Source organism: Uloborus diversus, chromosome 1, assembly GCF_026930045.1.
Source record: "Uloborus diversus isolate 005 chromosome 1, Udiv.v.3.1, whole genome shotgun sequence".
NCBI lineage: Eukaryota > Metazoa > Arthropoda > Arachnida > Araneae > Uloboridae > Uloborus > Uloborus diversus.
The window spans coordinates 256,588,765-256,605,640 of NC_072731.1; the positions used below are offsets into that span (position 1 = coordinate 256,588,765).

General features: G+C 34.8%; 1 protein-coding gene across 1 annotated transcript in view; it reads right to left on the reverse strand.

The window, feature by feature from the left end:
• Nucleotides 1-13,540, reverse strand: part of LOC129220266 (uncharacterized) — a 75,096-nt gene extending 61,556 nt beyond the window's left edge. The window contains exon 1 of the mRNA XM_054854653.1: nucleotides 13,444-13,540. Within this exon, the coding sequence (XP_054710628.1) occupies nucleotides 13,444-13,446 (3 nt within the window). The 5' untranslated portion in view covers nucleotides 13,447-13,540. The remainder of the gene's footprint in view (nucleotides 1-13,443) is intronic.
• Nucleotides 13,541-16,876: the final 3,336 nt, after the last annotated feature.

Here is a 16,876-nt window from a genome sequence, read left to right on the forward strand (position 1 = left end):
TCTCTATGTAATTTCTTTACTCTATGTAATTTTTTTATGTAATTTCTTTACTCCATGTAATTTCTTTACTCTATGTAACTAGCTGACCCATTAGCGCTCGAACGGAGGAATTGAAAAACCTGGTTTTTGATGTAAGTTATGTAATTAGAAAGAAAAAAACAGGAACTTTAACGGTTCTACTTCAGGTCGTCCAGGGCTTTAAATAGAAAATAGTACAGCAAACCAGTAAATGAACAGGTCTCTCCCAGTTAACAAAAATATGGTTTGTTTGTCAATGAAAATATGGAATGTTTATTTAAACTAGTCCTATTGACTTATTAAACATTTGTTGTTTCTAGTGCTTTCTCGTATATAATATCTCGTAATATTTTCTCTTAATTTGTTCAAAATAATTTTCTTTAATAGATATTCCATTTCGAAAAGAAAAGGAATTTCATTTTGTACTGTAAAAGAATGTTAGTGTTGCCAATGCATCAGAGAAAAAAAACTTATGAAACGTTATTTTTTTTTTTTTTTTTAATAAAAACTGAACTGCTCTTTCAGCGGAAAATGTTCATTCTCTGGTCGGAGTACCCGAAGTGAAAGTGAACGAATAAATTATTGACCAATTAATCAAATTTATTAATTCAAATCAAATTTATTAATTCTTTTTCAGTTATGTTATTTTTAAATTGTATTATAGAAGGAAGTTACCATACCGAATTCATGAACCTTATTTTAAAAAAAAAGAAAAAAGAAAACAAATTACAAACCGTTCGTACTATTCAAAGCGAAAGTAATGAATAAATTAGCGATCGACTAATTTATTTATTCTTTTTGATATTTTTAAAATTGTATTTTGGAAGGAAGTTACTATAGCGAATTCATGAACCTTATTTTTTAACAAAAATTACAAACCGTTCATATATTACCCAAAGCGAAATTAATGAATAAACTAACAAACCGACTAATTAATTCTTTTTCACTCATGGTATTTTTAGAATTGCGAATGCATAAACTTTATTTGTTTTAACAATAATTACGCATTACCAAAAGCGAAAGTAATGAATAAATTAGCTATCCACTTACTTTAAACAGAAGAAAATGAGCGTATTTCGGAAAATGGCATGAAAACTTCTAAAATATGCACCATAACGGAAATTACTTTTCCACGTGGAAAGCAGTATCTTACTGACGAACGTATCTTAACTGTTATCCACTTCATGCTTTTTTCTTGGGAGATGGTAATCTTATCTAACTGCGTATCATTCAGCAAGACTGGGCGATGATTACGTTAAGCCTCCACAAAAAAGGAAGAAATCGGGTTTCGATAGTGAAATCATCTTTAATTTTCCTGACGGTTTGAATTTAGCTTTTTTTTTTCGTTGAAAATCAACTGGAAAGTTTCCTTTTTATTGTACTTTAAATGCTACAACCCCTGTGCAGAATCGGCATTTGGGCGATCAAGTACACTGTTAAAAAATTTCTGGAAAATTTACGGTAATTGTTACTGTTCGTTTTCCTAAGCCGAGACTTAGCGCCAATTTGCGCATGCGTCAGGTCTGCTGTGATTTTGTCAAAATAGGGAGGGAAATCCGGAAGTAAATGCAAAACAACGTGTTCAAAGGACTGCAAGTGCGAGCGGTAAGTGCCCATCCTCAACCTATCGCCCCCTTTTGAAATGGAATCTGTCCTGAGTGGTAGTCTTCGCTTTCGAGAACGGACAGTACTGGCATCCATGTTGCCAGTAACTATTACCGTAAAAATCAAATGTTAGTGTAAAATTTTACGGTTTCTTCGGTAGGCCACAGCAACCAATTGGAGCTGGGATCGTTTATTTCTCCGGTATAAATTACCGAAAAAATGAGCGATGCTGTAAGTCCGCCATTTTACAGTAACAATTACCAGAAAATCTTCCTGAATTTTTAACAGTGTAGGTCAATTGACCTCTCCCCATCCCTGGTTTCAGAAAAATAACGTAATTAATAATTTTTGTATGTAAGCAATAAGTTGCCGCCCTTAAGCAAGGGCTAAAACAGAACTACATGCAATAAACCAACAGCCCAGTTATCTCATTCAGAGACTAATTTCATACTTGTTTGGACACAACAGTCTGGAATAGAAAATAACCGAGCTGGAGGCTTTAATTTACGAGTTGAACCGCGCCATGTCTGCGAACTCTCGCTGGTGAGATAAATTTCCTTTATGTACCAGTTTCCTGGCACTCTCAGCTTCAATGAGATGATACTGCATCCAACTCGGTTATTCCCTACTCCAGACTGATGAGTATTAACAAGGAAGAAACTGCAGTCCCTGGATGGGATAACTGGGCTGTCGGTATTTTGCATGAATTTTTGTATGTATTTTGTTGTTTTTTTTTTACTTCCTTTTACAAAAAAGGAAGTATTGTATTCGCGAAAAAAATTTCACTCAAAAATCGGCCCCTATTTCCATTTAGCTCGCCCCCGAATGAATATTAACTTTTTTTTCAACTCGACCACACGTGGATATACATGCCTAAGAACGTATAGACACCTGAAGAATCCATTTTGACGATCCCCGAGTTAATTACAACGAGTTTTCTCGTGATGTCCGTATGTACGTATGTATGTGCGTGTGTGTATGTATATCGCATAACTCAAGAACGGTATGTCCTAAAAAGTTGAAATTTGGCACATAGACTTCAAGTGGGGTCTAGTTGTGCACCATCTCTTTTGGTTGTATTCGGATGTTCCAAAGGGGGGTCTTTTACACCTTTTTGGGGGAAAATCATTGTTAATTTAAATGTAAACTCAAGCGGTGCTACAATTTGGCCAACACTTGGCAATATATCGCCAAGCTTTTGGTCGCCAAGTTTTGTAACCAACTTGGCGACGAATTTGGTGTTTTTTTTTTTTTTTTTAATCTGGTTTCAATTTGGCCATACTTAGAGAGTTAACCATTGAATCTCATTAAAACTGCCAATACTGGGGAAATTTATCTGCATAAAACGTTTTCTTTGCTTCGGTTCGCAACAGACTTGGAATGAAAGTATTTAAAGTGTTTTTTTGCTCCCTCCGAGGCACTATTATCTTTAAATTGGAGTAAAAGGAAGTCATGTGATGCACACATCAGCTCGTTTTTCCTATGAAATATATTGAATACATATTCTTTGCCCCCTCCCTCCGGAAAAGTTCTTTAGTTTGATATTTAATACTCCTTTTGCTTTGAATCACTTCTGAAACCTCATTTTCAACCATTTTCAAAAAATGCTGCAGTTGAATTTGTATCATTATATTCAAAAAGGTGTTTGTGCAATAAAAAATTGCTACATTTTCGAATGACTTAAAAAGTATTTCACATGAATTGAAGCAATTTTCTTGTGAACTGAATTTTAATCTTCCAAATTTATAAGCTAATAATTTGGGTCTAATGCTACGAAATCCTCAATAGGTGTTTGTATGAAGATCAAAAATGTGCATGATTTTATAAAAAAATCAATCAAAATATGCAATAAACATCGATGGAAAGAGATCGAATTTTGCAATAAAAATGATTAATAAATCAATGACTTTTTAGGTAATAATTCTGATCATTCAAAAGGTAAATACGCTTATTTATTGTCTTAACTTTCAAAAGTATAATTTTATTCTAGTAAGTACGCAGCTTGTCTGAAATTTACATGAGCCTTACAAGAAAACAGAAGGTTAGAGAACCGCTATAATATGAATCTTACCCGAAAGTAGAAGGTTAGAGAACAGCTACATATGAGTCTTAAAAGAATGCGGAAGGTTAGAGTATCGCTACATATAAGGCTCTCAATAAAACAGAAGGTTATAGAACCGCTAAATATGAGTCTTACAAAAACATTTATGGTGAGAGGGCCGCTATGCATGAGTCTAACCAGAAAACAGAAGGTTATAGAACCGCTATATAAGAGTCTTACCCGAAAGCAGAAGGTTAGAGAACAGCTACATATGAGTCTTACTAGAATACGGAATGTTAGAGTATCGCTATATACATATGAGTCTCGCAATAAAACACAAGGTTATATAGAGCCACTACATGAGTCTTACATGAATATGGTTAGAGAACCGCTGTATATGTCTTACAAAAAAAACCGAAGGTTAGAGAACCGCTTCATAGGAGTCTTACAAGAAAACAGAAGGTTATAGAACCGCTACACATGAGTCTTACGAGAACATTTATGGTGAGAGAGCCGCTATATATGAGTCTTACTTGAATACAGAAGGTTACAGTACCGCTACATATACGTATGAGTCTCGCAATAAAACAGAAGGTTATAGAACCACTACAAGTGTCTTACTTGAATACAGAAGGTTACAGTACCGCTACATATACGTATGAGTCTCGCAATAAAACAGAAGGTTATAGAACCACTACAAGTGTCTTACTAGAATACGGAAGGTTAGAGTATCGCTATATACATATGAGTCTCGCAATAAAACAGAAGGTTATATAGAGTCACTACATGAGTCTTACAAGAATATGGTTAGAGAACCGCTGTATATGTCTTACAAAAAAACAGAAGGTTATAGAACCGCTACATATGAGTCTTACGAGAACATTTATGGTGAGAGAGCCGCTATATATGAGTTTTACCAGAAAACAGAAGGTTATAGAACCTCTATATATGAGTCTTACCCGAAAGGATAAGGTTAGAGAACAGCTACATATGAGTCTTACTTGAATACAGAAGGTTAAAGTACCGCTACATATACGTATGAGTCTCGCAATAAAACAGAAGGTTATAGAAATACTACAAGTGTCTTACAAGAATATGGTTAAAGAAGCACTGCATATGTCTTAAAAAAAAAAAAAAAAGAAGGTTAGAGAACCGCTTCATAGGAGTCTTACAAGAAAACAGAAGGTTATAGAACCGCTACACCTGAGTCTTACAAGAACATTTATGGTGAGAGAACCGCTACATATGAGTCTTACTAGAATACGGAAGGTTAGAGTATCGCAATATATACATATGAGTCTCACAATAAAACAGAAGGTCATAGAACCACTACATGAGTCTTACAAGAATATGGTTAGAGAACCGCTGCATATGTCTAACAAAAAAAAAAAAAAAACCGTAGGTTAGAGAACCGCTTCATAGGAGTTTTACAAGAAAACAGAAGATTATAGAACCGCTATATATGAGCTTTACCCGAAAGCAGAAGGTTTAGAGAACAGCTACGTATGAGTCTTACTTGAATACGGAAGGTTAAAGCATCGCTACATATACATACAGTGGCTCCCAAAAGTGTTCGTACACCTACGACTTTCAGCGAAATTGGCCCCTATCCATTGGTTAGAATAAATATTTCGGAATAGGTATTTAATTATAAGATCTATGATCACTTTTTAACAAAACTACATGAAAAGTTTTTGAAAAATATTAAAACTTATTTCTTTTAAAATAAAAAACCAAAAAGTGCCGGAAATTTTATCTCACAAAAGTCTTCGTACACTTTAAAAAATATCTATATATTATTGAATAATCTAACTTTAAGTTATTATTTAGTAGAATATCATACAGCATTCATAACACCTTTTAAACGTCTGGGAATAAATTTTATTCTTTTTCTATTTCTTTTTTTTGCGTAATTTCTGAGTAAGTGTTCAACCACACTTTGAGTCTTACTGTTTCTAGCTCTATTTTCGTTTCAAAGCCGTATTTTCGTAATCTGGCCACCAGATATCTCTAAATATGTTGCATTGAGTTCAAATCTGGAGATTGAAGGGGTATTTTCTAAACTTTAGGACAATTTTCGAGGCAATAGACGCAAACGTTGAAAACCGTGTGCTTCTTATCGTATCTTGAAAAAAAAAAAAGTTGTTTCCAATAACCAAATTTTTGGCTAAGAGTTTAAAATTGGGTTTTAAAATATTTAAAGGAACGGCATGATTCACTATTTCATCAAAAAATTCCAAACTACCAAGTCCTGATGATGACCCTCACACTATAACACCTCCATCGTCCTGATTAACTGATCCAACTAAGTTCTTAAGATTAAGTTCCAAATTTTTTCTTCTACTTACAGTTATACAACAATTTAACCAAAAATGTTGAATTCATTTTTATCTGTAAGTAAGACGTAATTATAAAACGTTTTGAGCTTATTTATCATTGATTTTGTGACGAAAAGCGTAAGTTTTCTGTTTTTCGCACGACCAAGAAAATTTCTGCGGAAAGAGGTCCCATTTAATCCAGCTAATCAGAGAGCTTGGTGAACAATTTTAGGTGAAATTTAAACGTAAAATTTTTCATTTAACTCTGAAGAAACATTTACAGCACTCAAATGTGTATTTTTCATAATTTTTTTAACTTTAAATCTCCGATCACGCTTAGTTAACTTTTGCCAGTTGACCTTTCCTTACCTTGTTTTCGGTCCGAGTCTTTTCTTTAAAGCATTTTATCTAGCACTTTACTATGGAATGGTATAAATTATCTAATTTTGAGACATTTTAAACCAATTTACCGCTACCGTGAGGAAAAAAATCAAATTTCGAATGGTGTTTGTTGCTTTTTACGAATACCAGCCATTTTAAAGTAATAAGCACAATATTAAGGAAAAAATAAACAAAAAAATTAAAGCCAAATGACTTTTAAGGGTCAACAAAATGCAAAAATATTAAATAAACGGCGTATGATAATTTTAATCATGAATTTATTCGAAAATATTTGAGTGCACGATGACTTTTGTGGCGTGTTATTTCTCCGTCTCTTCGTTTTTTGACCCATTTCAAAAAGAAGATCCGTCAATATTTTGAAAAAACTACAGGGTTGTATTTAGAATGACATAGGAATGATGGGAAAAAATATTTACTAAAATATACTTGATTTTACTAAAAAATTCCAAAGTGTACGAACACTTTTGGGAGCCACTGTATGAGTCACGCAATAAAACAGAAAGTTATAGAACCACTACATGAGTCTTACAAGAATATGGTTAGAGAACCGCTGCATATGTCTTACAAAAAAACCGAAGGTTAAAGAACCGCTTCATAGGAGTCTTACAAGAAAACAGAAGGTTAGAGAACCGCTACATGTGAGCCTTACAAGTTAAGTGAAGGTCGGAGTACAGCTAAATTTGAGTTCTAATGATTGAAATAATTATTTTGATTTCCACGCTGGGCTCCTCAACCACCATACATCTGTAAATAGCATTTAATTAGCCCACGGAAACATGAACATACGTTCAAGAATCAGATCGAGACTATTACATTCCCATAAATTGATCCTTTGACGTTTCCTCTTCTAGTTCACACGTTCACAGAAAGATTTCCATTTCACTTTCATTATCAACTGGAATGACGTCTTTTTATTACAAAGCTGAACAAGCAACCTTTTAGCAAACCATTGAGAAAACTCTTTTGTAATTACAGTATTTAAATTTTTATTTCCGATGAAAATTCTTTTTAAACTTGTACAGCATTGTAAAATTCAGTGCTGCCCATTAGATTGAATGTAATTATATGAGTTGAGGTAAAATTCCCGATATTATGTTTCCCAATATCGCAGCGTAGTCTCGTCGTCTGTGGGTCATACCAAGTTTAATTTTCTGGCTTCGTGTATAGGCTGTACTCATGAAAAATATGAAAATTACAAGTTTTTATTTCTTTTTATGGCATGTTTTTACATAACTCTTAAAATAAAAAAGTACAGTATAAATAAATAAATTTAAAAAATTGTACTGTCATTCCATAGAAAATGATTTGTAATTTTGCACGACATGCCAAAGAGTTTTATAAATCTTATTTTAAATTTTAAATCCCTTTTCAGAAGCTTTAATCATAATATAAAAAACAATTAATTCAAGTTTAAGGTTTTAAACTTTAAATTTTTCTTAAACAACAACGTAACTGTCTCGCACACGTTATTTAGAATTTTATGCTTGTTTTCTGAAATTTTCACTTTTAATTTCTAAAAATACAAATAATATTTCACTAAATACTTTTTTACTTTTTTTTTTTTTTTTTTTTTTTGTGAGCATTCACGAACTGCTCATTGTCTTCACTTGACCAAAGATGATGTTGTTCTGATTTTTCAAATTGCCACGACGACGAGAATAACTTAAGCTCGTTGTTTAAATAGGTATTGATTAAGAGGACAAATTTTCGTCGCCATGGTTACAAACCGTTTGCGTTCATTCAAGGCTAGCCTTAAGCCGATTTCACTTTCAAAAAGGCGGGGAGTTGTATAATTGCGTTTTTTCATGAGAAGCATCAACATAGATAAACTGAAAAAGCAAAACCTCATCTCAATACAAAATTGCCAGATTACTAAACCCTATCATTTAAGATTGCGTAACATAATAGCCACGCCCTCGGGCGTGGCAAACTACTTCCTTGAAAGCCCAAACATGCCACGAAAAAGTGTTTGGGACGTCTTTTATTCAAGTCACAATGGTCATAGTCACAGAGTGACAGAATTGTAACGTCTCACTGGAGTCACGCTATGACACATTTGTAATTTATTTCATGACACTTCACTGCAGGGCCGCCGAGATCCATGGCAGGCTCCTGGTCAGCTAGGTCGTTGCTAGGCCTAGCTGACCTCTCGTGACTCCCTACAGTGGTCACGAGAGGTCACTCTGACTTTCCAAACATTTTTTATTCTGCAACTTTTGGCTGACGTTTCGGAAAATTTAAAGAACTTTGTTTCAATGCCTAAGATCTCTTATCATTAGGTAGCTGTGTTGCCCAGCTTTGCCCGGTCTACCATGAAAATAAAAATTGTGTCAAGTGACTTATGCTCAACAATCAGGCTTAAATAAAAGAAAAAAAAACATCATGCAAAATTTCCCTTCCAAACAATGCTGACAGTATTAAAATAATTTTAAGAAATTAAAATGGAAAAGATGGATTTAAAAAGCGTGACCATGGAAACATAAAATAAAATAAGTTTAAGAAATTAAATTGTGAAAGATGATACAATGGATTCAAAAAGCGTAACCATGGAATTGCGAAAATTAAATGGTGAACAACTTGAATGGATATGAGATTTTTTGAACTTGGTTTAAAAAGCTTGTAATTTTTTTCCTTTGGAGATAGAAGCTTAGTTTTTCGACCACAGGTCAAGATAAATCTCATGTATAAAATGCCGCTCTATCCAATGGTGTCAAAAAGAAAACTGTGGGACAATTCCTTCACTTTTTTTTTTTTGGTAGATTTAATGAATAAAGAAGTGCCTAAACTTAAGCTAAGCCTAAAAAGATTCGAGCTAAAAACGCAAATAACTCCCGCCGCAATTAAGTTAGAGCATTGAAACAAATTGCGTAGAACGTGGAAATTTCTACCCTTTCCAACGATATGTAATATTAACACGTGCAAGTAATTTTTCATCCCCCATATTCGGGAACTTATGTGAAAATATAGCCTAAATTGGAATATAAAAAGAACTACTCTATGAATGTCTTTTCGAACTGCTCTGTTTCTGGCAAACCTTTCCGGAGCTAAAAGAAAGATACTGTGAAAATTTCAGCGAAATCGGCCCAGCAGTTCTCGAGCTTTGCACGTTTAAGCAAACTGACGCTTTGTGGAGACTTCATTTTATACTATGTAGAGAACATTAGTTTTGCCTGTACTGCTGTATACCAGCCAAACCTAGACGTTGAATTTACAGAACCTACGAGCTCTAGAAAGGAAAGTACTGAGAACTATATTTGGGCCTGCTAAAGATCAAGGATGCTGGCGAACCAGATTTAATTTCGAGCTAATAGGCTTTACAAAGAACCTCAAGTTACTCAAATCATCTTTTGAGTCTGCTAAAGATCAAGGATGCTGACGAACCAGATTTAATTTCGAGCTAATAGGCTTTACAAAGAACCTCAAGTTACTCAAATCATCTTTTGAGTCTGCTAAAGATCAAGGATGCTGACGAACCAGATTTAATTTCGAGCTAATAGGCTTTACAAAGAACCTCAAGTTACTCAAATCATCTAAAGTAACAGATTAAGGTGGCTCGGCCTCAACTGGAGAAGCACTGAAAATAACCTGACCTACACAGTCAAGAATCCTATGGGATCCCGAAAAAGAGGAAGACCACCAACGAGGTGGATGGATGATATTGAAAACGTACATTAAAGAGAAATTTACATAGAGAGGCCCCGTCCATGGCAAAAAGAAGATGAACTTGAAGCCGGAATCATGGGATACAGCGGTGCAAAATTATAGGCGGGGTTATGATAATATGGTTGTTTCGCGAGAATGATTTTGATCAATCTCGCTAAGGGACATTATTTGTAAGTGGTAAGTGGTAAGGGACATTATTTGTTGCATACTTCACAGAATTAGTTAATTTAAGTAGGAACATTCCAAATGATTTTGAAACAGTACCATAAGGACATGTAGGGGAACATGGGGCAAAGTGAATAGGTGAAATATTTACTCTGCTTTTACAAATACAAATACAAATGTGACGACCAGCAACAGGCTCTGGGCCCAGCTAGGCTGGTCCTAGTCAATTAATTAGTCCCCAATGAAGATCAATGGCCCTCTTAAAGCTATCCACTCCCTTGCTCATTACCGCCTCTTCCGGTAAGCTATTCCAAGTGCCCACGACCCTGCTAAAGTAGTAGTTTTTCCTGATTTCCAAGTTAGCCTGATTTAAATAGCTTAAAACAATGACCCCTTGTCCTGCTTTCCCCGCAAAAATTTAATCCATTTACATCTTTCATTTTGATAAATTTAAATAACTGAATCATGTCCCCTCTGACTCTCCTTTGCTCCAGGCTATACATGTTAAGCCTATTAAGTCTGGTATCATAATCTAAATCTGAGAGTCCCCTTACTAATTTAGTTACCCTTCTTTGAACCCTTTCCAATACGAAAATATCTTTCTTCAGATAAGGCGACCAAAACTGAACAGCATACTCCAAATGAGGTCTTACTAAACTCCTATATAAAGGCAGAAGAACTTTCTTAGATTTGTTTGAAATAGATCTCTTGATGAACCCAAGCATTTTGTTGGCTTTGTGACTAGCAACACTGCACTGTTGACTAAACTTGAAGACTTGCTGAGAAGAGCAACATGCGGTACCTTGTCAAAAGCTATTTGTTGCTAGTGTTTTAGCTCCACCTATCTGTTATTATTTTAATTATATAGTATCATGTGTAGTCTATTCCAGTCAGGAAAAAAAATACCGCCGAATATTAAAGTATTTAAAGTATTTGGTAATACAGGCAACTTTAAAGAAATGATACTCATTTTGTAATATTTTGCTGTAAGTCAAAAATAATTTTTGTTACCGTAAAATGATAAAGTACTTGTTATTAACATTTTAAATATTGATTGAAACCTCCTATTATTCAATGCAGCAAAAATTTAGTTAATATTGAGCTTCTTTGTATTTTAAATAAATTGTGCAATTAGTCAAGTACATGCGGGGCAAAGTGGATGGGGCAAAGTTAAATAGTTTGTTTCATTTATTCACTCAATCATTTAATATAAATCACTTACGGTTTTATTTATTAATTAATTCATTTACATTCCTTCATTTAGTAATTCACTTATATATTCATTCATTCATTCACTTATTTTCTTATTCATTCATTCTTTTGCTCGCTCATTTATTTTTCTTCGTGTATTAATTGATTTATTAATTTAATTATTCATTTTTTGTTTCATTACCTTTTCATTTATTCATTCAACCTTTTATTTACTGATTCTTTTGATCAAAAATATGTTTTATAGTCAAATAGAAAACATTTCATTAGAAAAATATTTTATTTTTCACTTTGCCTCATGGGGAAAAAAAGTGAAAATTTTCCACCTTTTTTTGAAGACTCAAATTTACTGCCAAAAATAAAAAATACTGTTTCAACGCAAGTTTTATTATAAAATACAATGTTCTTTCTTTAAGTACTGTAATTTTCAAAACGAATTTCCGATCTGTTCAGTTTGAAAAAACTCGGTCATCTTAACCATTTCACTTTGCCCCACATTCCCCTACATATAAAACCATATATGGAAACATTACAAAACGTTTGGAGGGGTTCCCCACCCTTAAGAGCAATCGCTCACCCTCCCCTAAATATCGCGAAGAACCCGCAAAAGCAAGAACCCCTCCCCCTCCCCCCGCAAAAAAATACCCCTAAAAACAACCCCCTAAAAATTTCAATGGCGCAGTCTGCGCCATGACCCTCCCCCCCCCCCCAGGTGGGCACCCCTGACGTTCGAATGCAGAGCGTTCGAATGCAATTCTTTTCCGGTGTTAGTCCCCGCCTCATAAACTGAGAGTTATTTCACATTCAAACAGTCAATAAAATTCAGGTATTTCTTAAATCAGCAATGCATGGATGTCCATTACTCAATAAGAGAGATGACGCATCCCTTTAATATTACAGAGTTAGCCGCCCAAGAACCAGAAACCACCAAAAAACAAAAAATTACACTCAAACACAACCCCCCGAAAACTTCAATGGTGTATTGTGCGCCAGGACTCTGGTGAAAACTCTTGATTCGCGATTTTTTGACTTCATTAGCATATTTGTTTCTAATTTTTAATTTAAGGCCTTTGTTGATTTTGGGTTTTCATTAAAAGAAAACTTGGTTAATAGAATGTAGCTCATTCCGAAATCGAAAAAGTACTTGCTGCTTAAGTACTTTTGTGCCTGAAAAGTAAAAGAAAATAAATCAACGTAAATGGGCCAAAATTTTGCAGGAAACTGCATACACGTGTTTCGGGGTTACAAGGAACCTCTTTTTCAATGCAAAAGAAGTGAACATAAGGATGCAAATACATCCGAGATAATCTCTTTGCATTTATAGGCTCACTTCCTTTGCATTGGAAAAAAGGTTCCTTATGACCCTCAAACACGCGAATGCAGTTTACTGTAAATTTTGTGACTGCCACATTGCGTGATTATTCCATTATCTTTCATAGCGTTGAACGTTTTTATGTGGTAACGAATGAAGCGACAACGAGAGGTAAACAAATCCAGACGTGCCCATCCTCCAAAGTTCAATTTCGCCATCCCCCCCCCCTAAAAAAATCTCAACCCTTTTTCCTTTTTTCATTTTATTTTGTTTTTTTTTACTCTCTTTTTATTTTATTTATTATTATTTTTTTGAATATTATTTATTTATTTATTTTTAATTATTATTATTATTATTATTATCATTATTTCATTAGAAAAGTTCTGTGCTACGCCAATGACAATACACACACACACAAACTAAATAAATAAATGGAATAAAATATAAACAGAATTGAATAAAATAAAATAAAATAAATAATTTAAATTGAAAATAAGTAAAAAATTACATATAAATAAAAAAATTTAAAAACATTTTAAAATCCCTCCCCTTTTCAAGCTTTGATGGCGCAGCTTGCGCCATAGCCCCACCCCCCTTGGGCATCCCTGATCAAATCCCCCCTCCCCTTCAGATCAAAAGCAAACCTCATTCAGAAAAAGCTAATGATGATAAGGGTGAAAAAAAAGGACATATTAAAAGCAACATCTTACCATGTTAAAGAAAAGCCTTCCCAGTGGAAGATCAACACAAAACGAAAACTGAAATAACTCCGTCCTCAAACAATGTTGTTTATTCACCAGCGTTTTCGCGTCGTTCGCCAAGTAGGCGTTGAAATGTTTTCGCACGCAGAACTTCCCAGTGAAAGCGGAACAGCCTGAATGAGGAAATTTTAAAAAGCCAGTTTCTTAGAATGAAGTTGTATTACATTTCGACATTTTACGCGGAATCTTATAAATTGCAGTTGGACGGGAGTATCATTTTCCCCAACGAAAGCTGTTTTTATATGAGGCAGTAAGAAGCAAAGAGATGTAAGTGGCAAAATTTAAAATTTGGAGATAACCAGTACAGATGGCAGGTGAACCTCTCCTCTGTTTTGGGACAAGAGATTGTACTAGTAGCCCTGGTAGGTGCTGCTGTACAGTATTATTTAGAAAAAAATTTCAAGGACAGCCTACCTAGGATCTGATATTTAAACGCGTTTTACTCGAAACTTAAAATAGTCCACTTGCATCCCTTTGCTTCTCACTGCCTCATATGAGGTAGTGAGAAGCAAAGGGATGCAAGTGGCAAAATTAAAAAATTGGAGATAACCAGTGCAAATGGTAGGTGAACCTTTCCTCTGTTTTGGGACAAGAGATTGTACTAGTAGCCCTTATAGGTGCTGCTGTACAGCATTATTTAGAAAAAAATTTCAAGGACAGCCTACTTAGGATCTGATCTTTAAACGCGTTTTACTCGAAACTTAAAACAGTCCACTTGCATCCCTTTGCTTCTCACTGCCTCATATGAGGTAGTGAGAAGCAAAGGGATGCAAGTGGCAAAATTAAAAAAATGGAGATAACAAGTGCAAATGGTAGGTGAACCTCTCCTCTGTTTTGGGGCAAGAGATGGTACTAGTAGCCCTTATAGGTGCTGCTGTATAGCATTATTTAGAAAAAAAATTTCAAGGACAGCCTACCTAGGATCTGATCTTTAAACGCGTTTTAGTCGAAACTTAAAATAGTCCACTTGCATCCCTTTTCTTCTCACTGCGTCATATGGGTAATTCCAGTTCAATAGACGTGTCGGTTGTAGCACAAAACAGAAAACACCTTATTCCCACCCCCAACCAAACTAGTGTCATGGAGTTATGACTAGGTTACCGTAAGTCGATTGACAGAGGTGCCCACCTAGAAAGAGTCATGGAGCAGACTGCGCCATTGAAATATTTTGGTGGGTTGTTTTGAGGGATATTTTTCTCTTTTTGGGGGGAAGTTCTTGCTTTTGGGGGGTCTTCGCGGCATTTATGGGGTGGGGGTGCGCCCTTGCTTTTAGGGGGGGGGCACTCATGCGTTTGAAGACTAGCTCTTGCTGCAAGTGTGTATTTTATTAGTCCCACCCACGCCATCACAGTGACTTTTGCCATGTAACATCATGAAAAAAAAAAGAATAAATAAAAGAAGGCAATCAACTGTTATCAACTGGTGTTATTTCATGTACTATTTCTGCCTTAGCTCTAGCTATAGGGCGGCAACTTACTGAAATTACCATGCAGGGCCGTTCCAATGGGGGGGGGGCGAGCGGGGCAATCGCGCCCGTGCCACGAAATGAGGGGGCGCCGCAAGGCGCCCCTCATTTCATGTAACATAGTATTTTCCTGCGTATAATCCGCGGATTATCTGTTAACAAGTGCAAAGTTACTGAGGTGCGGATTATACGCTGCCGCGAATTATCTGTGATTTATTTTCTCAACAGCAACACATTGAACCTCAATATTTACAGTAGGATTCACCGATAGAGACCGTAGGGTGGCTGAATGTTTTTTTTATTTTACATAGCTTGAATGTTCTTTCGCTGCCTGTATGTTGCTTATTTTGCATTGCTTGAATGTTTCTCTTCCGATATTCAAGCCATATAAAATACACAACATTACAGTGAAGGAGGAAGCCTTCATTTGCACAAGATTAGACCGTTTGCTTCTTTGTCTTGATTCTTTGCTTTTCTAGTAATCAGCGTAACTACAATCACGATTTCAAGAAGAAATCATTATTTTTTTGACTATATTTCTGAGTAATTTTGATTATAACTTCAAAGTAATTACTTTTTCGTGTTTTTAGTTTAGTTGCTAAATTAGTATATTAAATCCAAACTTTTTTTTTTACATCGTATTATCAACGGATTATACGAAACTTTTTTTTCTTTTTCTTCAGGTCGATTTTAGGATCTGCGGGTTATAGGCCTCCTCGGATAATACGCAGGAAAATACGTAGATGCATAGTCATAGACACAAAATAAAGGATCATTGCAGCGATTCTCAACTGTTTCCTAGTACACGAAAATATTCCTATCTCCCAGTCTCTAAAACATTTGTTTCTTTTGTGTCATTGAAGCAGATTCAAATTCTGAGAATCTAACTGTTTAGAATCAAACAAAAGGCACTTCTCCTTTGTTTAATTCCCACCAAATTTCTTGGAATTCTTCCCCTGCTTGCAGTGACGTAACCAGAAAAAAGTTTTAGGGGAAGGGGGTATGTTGAGTAAAAAAAAGAAATATTTGATCTGATAAGAATGGGAGTCCGGTCAAAAATTAAAAACTTTTAGTATTTAAAACGCAATTTTAGACATTCTTTGCACATGCTACGGCAAAAAAAGGGTATAAGGTCTCAACAGAAATTTCTAGAAGTTGAAGCCTTAAAAACGCGATTATAGGCTATGTTTATTGACGTTAGGGTAAAGGATGGAGCTCAGGGACTGTCCCTGATCGATTTAAAAAAAAAAAAAAAAAAAAGGTTTAAATCAATTCCTCCTCCTTCTGCAAGTTTTCGATACTGAAGTTTCAAAAACGCAATTTCAGACAAACATTGAAGATTTAAGGGAAGGAGGATCTGAAGCCCTTCCCTGAAAAATTTTACAAAATTATGGTCCAAAGAACTTAAGCAATGTTTCATATTCAGGGGATATTCCACTTAATTTTTTTTTGTAAGTGTCGCTTAAAAAACCCGTTGCTTGTGATATTAAAGAAAGGTGGTATGGAGACCCTTGCCTGAATATTTTCTGAAGCTAAAGTCTTAAAAATACAATTGCAAGGAGATATTTTGCAATATTAGAACCAGTAATTTCCCGAAATTAAAGCTCCAAAAGCGAAATTCTAAGCGATTGTCGATGTTGTTGAATATTTGGGTGGTTTTCCTCCAAAACTTACAAACATTTGCTGCAAAAAAAAAAAGACATCTTTGTTTTTAACATTGTATATGAAAGCTATTAAGATGGTACAAGTCAAACCAAAAACCTCTCGAAAAGAATCATTGGATGAGTCTAGATCGCAATTTAATTTTGATGTAATTTACTTCGATAAAAACATTTGCTATTTATAATCAACAAATTATTTATTCGTGTTCTTATTTTGATCAATATGAGTGCGACTAATTTAGTTTTAATTGTTTGT